Source organism: Muscardinus avellanarius (assembly GCF_963383645.1).
Source record: "Muscardinus avellanarius genome assembly, chromosome: 5".
Lineage (NCBI taxonomy): Eukaryota > Metazoa > Chordata > Mammalia > Rodentia > Gliridae > Muscardinus > Muscardinus avellanarius.
The window spans coordinates 28,825,779-28,838,184 of record NC_137790.1 but is presented as its reverse complement, the minus strand read 5'-3'; the positions used below and the strand labels follow the sequence as shown (position 1 = coordinate 28,838,184).

Here is a 12,406-nt window from a genome sequence, read left to right as displayed (position 1 = left end):
TATCCAGGTGGTATATTCCTGTTCCTGAACTTCTATCTTGAATCGTAATTTAACATAATTTTTAATCATATAACACTGTATTTTGTATTTTAAATTTTTTTTTAAAAAATGCTGCACTTAGTTGTTGGCATTCTTAGTACTGTGCTCTCATAGCAAACTAATCTCTTCTTGAATAGAGTTAGCATTAAATGGTACTTCTTCAAGCACATTATCCATCGCTTAAGTAATCAAAATATTTAAAGTTTATGATGTGCTTTTCTTAGAATACAACATTGTTGATTTATTATTTATTTTATCATTTTCTCTCCATTGCTTAAGAGTTCTTGAAGCTAGCATAGCAGAAAATAAAGCATGTTTGAAGAAGACACCTGCGGAAGTTTGGAGGGATTCTCGAAACCCTTATGATAGAAAAAGGCAAGACAAAGCACCTGTTGGTCTAAAGAATGTTGGCAATACTTGCTGGTTTAGTGCTGTTATTCAGGTAAGAGTCTTTTATTGACCTCTTATTTGGTGTGCATGACAATAATGAAACTGGCCTGAGTCAGTGTTTCTTTTAAGTTGTATACTTTAAAAACAAGGGCAGGCAAATTTTTAATGAGGTCTTCTCTTAATGAACTAGTTTGAAGTTGCAGTATCTTTCTACCTCTCTCCTCTCTTCAGTCCTTCCCTTTTCTCCCCCTGGTGGTAGGGTTCAAAGTCAGGCTCTTACCCTACTAGGCAAACACTCTCACTGTGCTATGTCCTAGATCACTGTGGAGTTTTAGCAATAGAGTGTACTTATACCTTCCACTTTTTTAAAATTAATTTCTCCTTCCCTGCTCTTAGGAGCCACAGTTGGGGTAGAAGGAAAATATTTTATATGTATCTCCCTGAAGATTTAGCAAAGCACTGAAAGAGCGAACCAGAACTGGCCTTTTATGGGTCAGATCAGACTTATTTGTCTATATAGGAAAATATTATTCATAATATTACACTCATAAATAATTTTAATATGAATAGATATTTAAGATTGGTCTATATTTACAAATAAATAATTCTAAGTGCATATATGAAACTGTTTTAAAGAATATTTATAAATCAAGAATAATACTCTTTAAATTTATAAACTCACAGTGAATTTTTTTTGCTTCTTGTAAATTAGGAGATATTTGTGTATGTACATGTCCATAATCCTCTCACTTTGAAATAATTTTCTTATTTAATATAGTTATCTAATCTCTTTGGATTTCTAACTGTTTATGTATAATTACAACTCTCAATTCTTTACTATTCTCTGTTGACATTGAAACAATCTCTCAGTAGTAACATGTCCTTAATTTTTAGTACTTTTGGAAAATCAGCTAATATGTTGTGTTTATTTTTGTTAGATAGTTGAATTGTACCTTACTGTTTAGTGTTCCTGATGAGGACTTTCTAAATTATTGGGCATGTATGCCATTTCTTTTAATATTCAAAATAGCTATTTATTGTAACTTTCTAAATCTGTGTGTATGCTGGTTTAAGCTTTTATGATAGTAAAATATCTAACTAGTTGTCCAGTTTATTTTCTAGAACCTTGTTACTTATTTATTTTTTAGGTGACTAATATGTAATTTTAACTCATTCTCCTTCTTACAGTTTTCAGCCTCCAATCCTCCCCCATTTTGCTTGTGGCACATACTACCATATAATTTGATTTGCTTTGGTTTCTGGATTTATGTCTCTCTTTTTAATGTACTATGATGTACACTAATAAATAATATGGTATTCTGTTTTCTCAAGATATTGAAATTTTAAGGAATATCTGAATTAATGTAAAATTCCTTTACCACTAAATACATGCCAAAAACAGTATGTAAAATTTTCTATGGTATCTCAGTCACTTGATCTGTTGGCATTGCCAGTCATATCTCACATCTTTTATTATTTCCTCATTATGCCGTTTTGCTTTACTTTACTTGCACTATGATTAAATGTTCTTTATAATTTAGATATCATTTCAACCTATAAAGTATAATTTTAAAGCTATGGTCTGTTTATGAATATATTTTGCTGCCTATATTTATTATCAGATGTTTTCTAGCATAATTGACGACAGTGAGTCTTTATTAGAAGCTTCTCTTTGAAAAAATATAAGAAAAATACTTGCAAAAATAATTTATTTATTTATTTTATTGGTGCATTGTGATCATATGTCTTAATGCAGTAAAAAATGATAGAGGTATACATGTACAAATCACTCATTTATACCTTAAAGGCTATTTAGAATAGGAATAGTTACAATATTATAATATTCTATACTGTATTTATATAAAAGGCCTGTTTGAAGTTATAATTTAATTATTGAAATATATATCTTAGGGAAAACCACCTTATATTTTAATTGGATACTCTTTAAGTGTCTCTGTTCAAACTTGATACAATTATATTTCTATTTCCCACCTAAGTATGTTTGTTGACCTTAGACTTTGCTTTACACTTCAATTCTACTGGTGGGGAGGAAATCAACTGGGAAAAGAATTGCTCATCATTTTCTTAACCACTAGCTTTCTTAAAATAATAATTTTACTAGCTTTAAAATTTTATTTAAGTTTAGTGCTGCCTAACTTATAAAAAGGCAAGTGGTGTAATTAATACTTATTTTTTTTCCCTTACAGAAATCTAAACATCTAAGAGAAGTAATCTCTAACCTTAAAAGATTGGATTGTAAAGACCTATAAACAGATAATGGCTTTTGGGGACTGTAGCAGAACATTAAGCTTCATGATTTAGAAGCTTCATGTTTTGAATTGTATGTGGGTAGAAAATTTGTCTAGCAGTGACTTGAAGTTTTATTTTTTTACTTTAATTTAATTTCCCTTAATGCTATATTAAACAGCTTTTTATTGTTATATTTAGCAATATAATTTTTAAAATTTTGATACCATTGTTTAGTTCTCAAATATAAAGTGATATGTGACAGATTATATTAAATGGATAGTTAGAGAATCTGCATTAATAGTCATGTGTTTTTTAATTTTCAAAAAAAGTTGGAATTTTGTTCAAATTGTGATATAAATTTACTGCAGAGTTGCAATTTCTGAATTATCTCATGTGGAACTTTCTTAGTTGGCAAGGCTAACATGAAACAATGTGAAATTCTTTTCTTTGAAAATATATTTACCAATTATAAGTGTTTACTGGGAATATAAACCTCTTATCTGGGGTAGGCTACAAAAGGTTTAGCTTTATCTAATGTTGCATTAGCTACTGGAAATAGTATTTTGGGGATAACAGGAGATTATGATGTTAGAAAGGGACTATAAACAAAAAGAAGATTCTGTAAAGTTATTTAAATAATCCCTGTTCTACAAATATTTACCTGTCTTTAGGTAAATATCCAACTCCCTTTAATAAGGACTATTTTTATCCTGTTCATTTGAGACATTTATGTAGAAAGTACAAATTTAAGCTTCATTTCTTACTGCCATGTCAATGAGTGACATAGTTATTTAGAGGTATATATTTTCCGTTTTTCTGGGGAGTTTAAAGTACTATGGATTTTCTGATGACCTTTAGTACCTTTCTCATTTGGGGTTTCTTTGAGATGTTGAGAAGTAAGGTGCACATACTTCTTAGTTTGTGTGGTTTAATCCTAGTTTACTTCTATTGTAGATCTCTTGGCACATATTAATCTTAAAGCTCTCTCTTGTATTAGAAGGATTGCACAGTAGATTATATAGTATGTGTGGTTAGCCTATAAATCATATAACTCCAGTGTGACTAAAGGACAAGTTTCCTGAGGGCCGCGAGCACACTGGATTGCTGTTAGAGCAGTATGTGGCAGTGTCTGGGACATTTTCGCAGCCCTGTAAATAATTATTGAATACGTGGGAGCATACATGATTGCTGATAGATTTGAAGACCTTAAAATGCCTCATCACCTTAATGATCCTAGGTAACATCTAAAGCATTGAGGATATTCAAAACGCATTGGAAATTTTCAGTACATTTCATGTCACTTAGAGTGTTTTTTTTTTTTTTACCTTTACTCTTATCTCTTTAGTTTTTATCAAAGAAAAAGTCCATAGTTCAAAGAGAAAAGAAACATTCCATGGCACTAAAAGGCCAACAGTGCAGAACAGCAGTCCTCTACCCCGTACCTCAGTCTCATATAGTCCTTGAAAGTCTCTGCAACCAGTTTGCTTCTTCAGTTATTTTAATTTTTCTAAATGACATGCCTTCCTGCTGAGATTCATTAGTGGTTAGCTTTTTTAGAATTTTTTTTTCATCTCCCAACATAGATATAACTAACACAAGTTAAAAATAGTCAATATTCAGTATTTACAGTTCTCTATTATTATACTAGGTTATTTGGTGGTAATACCTCCAAATATTGATTAATATCAATTATTGTTCAATATTATATTGCTCAATAATAATATCAATTAGCTTGCTCAAAATTGGAGGTAAATACCTCAGACTTTCAGTTAGAATTCTAAAAGTACAGAACCTAGGATTAACTGAAAACTGCTGTTTGTCAGACTTGCTAGTTTCTGAGTCACAGAGCTTTAAATCATTGCAGAGTTGATCTGGGGTTAAATTGTCTGGGGTTGCTCCAGTTTTGCTCTGAGTTAAAAGCAAATGTAAATTCTCTGTTAGAAGATAATATATAGCACTTAGAATTTTTCAAAATTTTATGTATAATATTTAGCACTCAAATTAGTTACACCAAAAAATAACATCTGAAAATTAAAAGAAAAACAGAATAATAAAACTAAATGGAAATAAAATAATAAAACCTACATGGAAACCAGAAAATTGAATTGTCTTTTATAATAACTGTAATTACTGTGAAAAAAATTTAAAACAAAATTGGGAATGTTTTTGAAAGACAACTAAAAACAATGAAGAACAAAATGGAAATTTTATAACGGAGAAATATAATGTATGAAATCAAGAAATCAGTGGCTGAATTCAACAGATATTAGACACAACTGAAAAGAGAATTGGTTAACTGGATAGTTTGTCTAAAGATTTTTAGACTAAAGCCATAAAAGAGAATATAAGAGATGCATTGTTCATGGTGACTTGTACTAATATGTTTTATTGTAGTTCCAGAGGGAAATTATTGGGAATAGTGCAAAAGTAATATTTGAAGAGATCATGACTGATAATAATGATTGATAATAATTCAGACTTGAAAGAATGAGATTAAGCCACAGATTTTTTATTTTTTTCAGTACTCGGGATGGAATCCAGGGGCATTCTACCTCCGAGCTACACTCCCAGTCCTATTTTTTATTCTTTATTTTGAAACAACATCTTACTGAGTTGCAAAGGACCTCACAAAGTAACAGAGTCTGTCTATGAACCTCGATCTTCCTGTCTCAGCCTCCCGAATGTTGGGATTATAAGTCTGTGCCACCATGTCTGGCTTAAGCTACAGAATCTTAAAACAGTAGGAATCAAATAGAAACAGACTACTGTACCAGTGTACATTATAATAAAACACACACAAAAGCTAGACATAAAAGTCATAGAAGTAGCCAGATGGAGAAAGATATATTTTTTTTTCCTTTTTCTTTTTGTGGTATTGGAGATTAAACGCAGGGCTGTTCTGCCCCTGAGCAAAACCCCCAGCTCTATTTTACTTTTTGTTTTGAAACAGGGTCTCCCTACGTTGTGGGGGGCTTCACTAAGTTACTGAGACTGGCTGTGTGCCTGTGATCCACCTATCTCAGCCTCCCAAATGCTGGGATTCGAGTGTGTATTACCACATCTGGCCATTTGTCATCATTTTAAATATATCTATATTGGTGCATTGTAATTATACATGATAATGCGGTTTACAGTGGTAGAAACACACATGTACGCAGCACTTGGTATGTTTCCCTCTGGATCCCACCCTGGTCAGTTCAACTTCCTCCACATATTATTGAGATTATTAACAACTTTATGTATGTAATTAGTGTGCCAGCAGATAAATGGATTATGAAAGTATAGTTTGTTTCATAAGGTTGTTTTTATATAATTTTGGACTTGTACTAGAATAAGTATTGTTAATTATAAGAAAAGTCAAAATATGAGAAATTATACTGTTTTGGGGGAGAAAATAGGTCTTTTTATGCTAATTGCAACAATTCTGTGTATAAGTGGTAAAGCTTCTGAGACCAGTCATCTTCACAATTCTATTAATAGGATTTCCCCTTAAGTATCTTTAATTGTTGCTCTTTTTCAGTCATTATTCAATCTTTTGGAGTTTAGAAGATTAGTTCTGAATTACAAGCCTCCATCAAATGCTCAAGATTTACCCCGAAACCAAAAGGTAAAATTATAAAAGAGTTTAAAGCAGAGTACCTGTACTCTTTATTTTCTTTCTCATCTGTGGTTGCTTTGGGGTAGTAATTTGCTTCATCAGATCTGAAACTGTTAGAATTTGAATGTCAAATCTCTTCTAAAGTACTTTCCCATCCTTTGTCAGCATATTTTAATTAGGAATGTTTATTCATCTAGATGTCATAGAGTTTTTTGTGTTAATTTAGTATTTTATTCCTTTTCAGATTGCCAAATTTAATAAACTTTATAGGTTAAAATTTAAGATCTTTTCTCAGTTGATTCCTGAAAAATTGGGTGGTAATCACAATTTCTTTTTCAGGTGTCTTGCATTCTTTAAAAAGGAAAGTTTGTGCTGGTATCTTTGCAGTGCAAGTCTCTACCTTCTGTTTTTAAAATTAATGATGTTATAACAGGCAGTATACTGAAGGACAGAGAAAGCATTGCCAGGCTCCAATTGCCTGGCTTCTAGCCATGGACTTAGAGCAAGTCACTTGATACCTCTCTCTCTCTCTCTCTCTCTCTCTCTCTCCAGTTTTTTTTTAAACATAAAATATAGATAATAACAGTAGTTATTTCATAGAATTGTTTAGGGATTAAATAATGTGAACATAAAAGGTCTGGCATATAGTAGATATTAGCTGTCAGTCATTTTTAGTTAGATCGTATTTTTAAAAAAATAAAAAGTCTGGTTTACATATAGGCATTCATACTTGATGGAAAAAATATTTGTTTATGGATATGATATGCTTGAGTGCAGTACTTTAGTGACCCTGTCATAAAGAGCCTGTAGCCTTAAATGGCCTGTTTTTAAAAACCAAGAAGGTAAAGTTTTAGGTTTCAGTAAAGTGCTGAGCTTCATATGACCTAATAAATTATTAAATTATGTTTTCTTTTTATTGCTTAATTTTTAAAACCACTTTTCTTGCAAATATGTAAAACTTTTATAATATACACTAGAGGAAATATAATTTGATTTGCAACCAACTTTTCAGGTTATAGTCTCTGGGCTATAGAATGTCAGCCTGATAACTCATTTTGAAAAGAGAACCAAGACTACCTGACAACCCCCTCATACTGCCAGAGAAAACAAACAAAACCCTTTCAGTTTTACAGTTCATACGTGGAACTTCTTGTACTGTTACCTACTTTTTCACAAGCTTTCCCCTCTCATGTTTAATTTGAAGTACCTCTATAGTTTTCTTTAAATTATTTAGAATACTTTCAGTTATGTCTATATGTGTCTACTTGACTTTTTATCTTTTGGATTTTAATATTCTAGAAATCTTTAGTATATTTTTCATAGTGTTGAATATAACCAGCTTAGTTTTGTAATTTATTTAAATCAGGTTTGTATACATGTTTACATACCAAGCTTGTAAGATCATGAGATTTTAAGCACATATTAGAGAAATGTGTATTTAACACTTTCTAGAGAAGTTTGTTTCCTGCAGTGGAAGAGTCAGCATCTCTAGGTGTTGCTGCGCAGGGACTTGAAGTACTCATTTTTATTTTTGAAAACACTTATTTAGAGGAATATTCCACAATATTGTTGCACAAATGAAGGCATTCTTTTAAGAAATACTTTGGTGTATTGTAATTACACATCTTAGTAAGGTTCAAAATCATATAGACGTACACACAGTTTCTGGTGTGCTTCCCTTCAGGTTCCCACTTGCTGCCCACTCCTCCCTGTACATGAAGGCCAAATTGAAAGTGATATGTTGATTATAATCAGAGCACACTTTTGAGCTATATCTTCATCATTCCTTTCTTTCCCCTCTTTACTTCCTTCTTCCTCTCCCCTTTCACTATTCAGCTAGTCACTTAATTATTTAAAGTTTTTTTACCTTCTATTTTTTGCCTAGTTTCCATGTATGAAACATTCAACTCTTGACTTTCTGTGATAAACTGATCTCATTAGTATAATATTCTTTAGTTACATCCATTTTCTTGCAAATGACATTTTTTTCTTTATGAATGAGTAAAGTTTAACTGTGCATGTATATACACCACATTTCCATTATCCACTAATCTGTTCATAGCTAGCTAGGTTTGTTCCTTAATTTGGCTCTTGTGAGTTAAGCTGCTATATGTATGGGTGGGCATGTATTACTAAAGTATTCTGTTGGAAAGATACTGAGATGCTCATATATGGTGGTTCCGTTCCTAGATTTTTGAGGAGCCTCCATACTGATTTCCACTGTAGTTGTACTAATTTGCAGTCCCACCAACAGTGGAGGAGTTCCCATTTCTACACATCCTTGCCAGCATTTGTTATTTTTTTTATAACAAATAAAAAACAAATAAAAAATAATAAAAACAAATAAAAAAAATAAAATTCCTGGAGTTAGATGGAATCTCATGATAGTTTTGACTTATATTTCCCTGATTGCTAATGATATTGAACATGTTTTCATGTTTACTGGTGTTTTGTGTTGCTAAATGAAGTTACTTTTTAGTTGGCATTGTGACAGCAGCATACATTGTAACTTAATACCTTTGAAGCATTTTAAATGATTGGTAATTATTACTGATTTATGCTACAGTCACTTGAGACAATAAGTGACAAAGTTACTTAAAAAGTGTCAGTGTAACTTCTGTTACTTAATATTATTATTATTAATATATTTAATATATATTATTAATATGTATTAATATATATTGATATTAATATTATTATTAAGTAACTTCTGTTACTTATTATTTCCTATTAATAACACACACAGTGTGTGTGTGTGTGTGTGTGTGTGTGTGTGTGTGTGTGTGGCGTGTATGTGTTACTGGGAGTGGAACCCAGAAGAACTTCTATATCGGTTTATATGGCCAACCCTTTTTTATCTTTTATTTGGAAACAGAGTCTCACTCAGTTGCTGGCACTGTCCTCAAACCTGAGATCCTCCTGTCTCCGCCTCCCAAGTACTGGGAATACAGATGTGTGCCATCATGTCCAGCTTAAAAGACAGCCTTTTAAACAAGTAATATTGGGAAAACAATATTCATATGTAGAAGAATGAAATTAGACCCTCATCTCTCAGTCTACACAAAAATCAGCTCAAGATGAATCAGAAACCTAATTATTAGACCAGAAACTTTGCAATTACTAGAAGTGAGCATGGGATCAACTATCCAACTTACAGGAACTAGCAGAGGCTTCCTCAGTATGACCCCCAATGCTCAGAAAATAAAACTGAGAATCAAGAAGTGGATGGCATCAACCGCGTGGTTGCATGTACACTTGTTATTCCAGTATTTGGGAGACTGAGACAAGAGATTACAGGTTCACAGCCAGCCTCAGCTATTTAGTTAGATACTCTGCAACTCAGCGAGTCCCTGTTTCAAAATAAAAAATAAAAACAAAAATAGGGCTGGGGGTATAACTTGGAAGTAGAATGCTCCTAGGTTCCAACTCCATTACTCTATAAAAATATTAAAAAAAATAAATAAAATGGGATAACATCAAAATCTTCTGTGCAGCAAAGGAAACCATCAAAAATTTGAGGAGAGAGCCTACGGAACAGGAGGCAGATGGAGGACTGATAGCTAGACTATGTAAAGAACTCAGTCTTGACCCCAATGAAAGAATCCAATTTTTAAAAAATGGACAATTGAACTGAATACACACTTCTCAAAAGAAGAAATACAAACAGCCATTAAATATATGGCAAAATGTTCAACATTGTTTACCATCAGGGAAATGTACTCAAACAGTACTGAGATTCAATCTAACTCCAGTTAGGCAATCATTAAGAATGCAAACTGTAATAAATTCTAGAGAGGATGTGGGGAAGCAGGAACTCTCATACGTAGTTGCTGGGACTTCAAATTAATATAACCACTAGGTGATCAGTATGGGGGGGGTCCTCAAAAGACTACCACATGACCCAGCTTTGCCACCCCTCAGTATGTTTCCAAAAGGATTAAGTTTAGAGCAGTATATTATATGCATATCTGTATTTATAGCAGCACAATTCACAGTAGCAAAACTATGAAACCAGCCTAGATGTCTATCAACAAATGAATGGATAATGAAAATGTGATTTTCATTAAAGAACAAAATGGATTTTTCTCATCCATATAGAACAAAATGATGTCACTTGTAGGAAATTGGATGAAACTGCAACATATTATACTAAGAGATCAAGAAGTCTCAGAAGGTCAAGGGTTAAAAGTTTTCTCTCATGTGGAAACTAGAGAGAAAAATAGGAAATGAAAGTGATTATATAAAAGGAGAGGAACCAGTAGAATAGTGTAAGGGTGTCTTGGAAGGAAATGGAAAGGGGAAAAGAAAGAACTGATGAAAGAAATGGTGCAAATGATGCTATGCCCATCTATGAAGGTATCTCTACTAATCTCAGTATTTCATACAGGGAGGGTAAGAACTGAAGGAACACACCAAGACCCATGTATATGTTGGCTTGTATAACTGAACCTTAATATGATATAAAAGTACATTTTACCAATCAAAGTATAAAAAAGTCTCATTGAACTCCCTACACCATCAATATAAATAATTATTTGTATCAGTTAAGTATAAACTTTAAAAACATTGAAAAGAAGGAAACAACCATTTTGTACCCCATTAAGATGTATGACTACAGTGCACCAATAAAACATTTTAAGAAAGAATGAGACAAATAACATCACTGCAGCTAGAAAAGTATTTGAATAGATGGTTGTTGAAAAAAAGGCAGATGGTAAATATATGAAAATATGTTCAGCATTTTGTCATTAGGGGAATACAGATTAAAGCTAGAAATGCCTACGAACTGGCTGGAACAAATGTTTCATTATATTAAAGTGTTTTACTTTTCAAATGGGCTTTTCAGTAGAATTTCTCTTCATTTGAAAAAATCATTACTTCCATCTTTAAAATGTTAACACAGAATGCCATTAAAAAAAAAAAACTCCACAAAACTCAGGATAATGTTAAAAATTTTTGTTGGTTTAAATTCGTAATCTTTAAACTTATTAAGGCTTATTTTTATATATGGCAGTTGGGAAGGCTGTAGAAATACCAGAGAAAAATCTTGGATTTATTTTCTCATTATAGAATTTTTTTTGTTTAACCTTCATCATTGATGATGGAATTTGTTATATTTAAGTATGAGCTGTTTTCTTCAAAACTTATTTTTTAATGTCACAATTGATATACTTTTGATTGCTTTACAGTGTATATAGATTTGGGGTCAGATGCTAAGTATTTGAGACTAATTTTATTCCCTTCCACCTAATTTTTAGGAGTCCTTTTGGAATATACTCCTGGAGTAATTATTTTTATATAAATTTGTTATTTGGGGCAGCAGCTATATAAAAATTGTTACATGTGCCCTTACAAATTTGATCATTTGAGAATGCTAATTACCTAATTTGTATTTTTCTCATTTAAATAGTATATTTAAGTTTTATCTACTAATATTGCTACTGTAAGAGCTAAATATTATAAGAATTGCTTGCCTGATTTGTTGTGAAGCATTTCACTAAATTATGTGAATTACATGCTTTGTAAAGGCTTTTATCTTGTTTTAAAATAAGTTGTTAGTGATGGATAATAATAGGTTTGTTTGGCTTTGGAGGGTTTTATTTAATCAACTAGTATGAATTGAATGCCTGCTTTGTGTAGTAAAATGTTGTAGAAGAGATATTGAAGACTTTATACTTAAGCTTACAGTCTTAGAACAAAAATAGGATTTCAATGAGAGGCAGTAGAGCTCATACTAGGATCTCATCTAATGAACTATTTGATTAAATTATGTTTATTAAACAACAACATTTAATAATTGTGATTATAATACATTTAATAATTAAGTTAGAAAATGTATAAAGACACTTTAATAACAATGTTTCTTGCATATTAATAACTAGGCAAGTTCCTAGTATTAGTCCAGTGATTAGGATCATTACACTGTAGCGGCAGTTGGCTATTCATATTGGAGGGCATGCAGTTTAGTAGATACAGATTTTTGATGCATTGTTAACTTGAAGGGTTTTAGAAAGGCTTTATAGAAGAGAAGGAATTTTTGCTTAAATGGTTTATTCAGGTAGAGCAGTTAGAACAGAGCCTGGCATGTAGTGAACGCTTATTGAATGTTGACTGCCCTGTTGTTTCTGT

General features: G+C 31.8%; 1 protein-coding gene across 3 annotated transcripts in view; it reads left to right on the top strand.

Annotated features, from left to right (window-relative positions):
• Positions 1-12,406, top strand: part of USP25 (ubiquitin specific peptidase 25) — a gene marked incomplete at both ends in the record, with an annotated part of 131,216 nt that overhangs the window by 45,320 nt on the left and 73,490 nt on the right. For all 3 annotated transcript variants that reach the window (XM_080695449.1, XM_080695448.1, XM_080695447.1), the window contains 2 exons: positions 319-481; positions 6,200-6,286. In XM_080695449.1, coding sequence (XP_080551575.1) covers positions 319-481; positions 6,200-6,286 — 250 coding nt within the window. The remainder of the gene's footprint in view (positions 1-318; positions 482-6,199; positions 6,287-12,406) is intronic.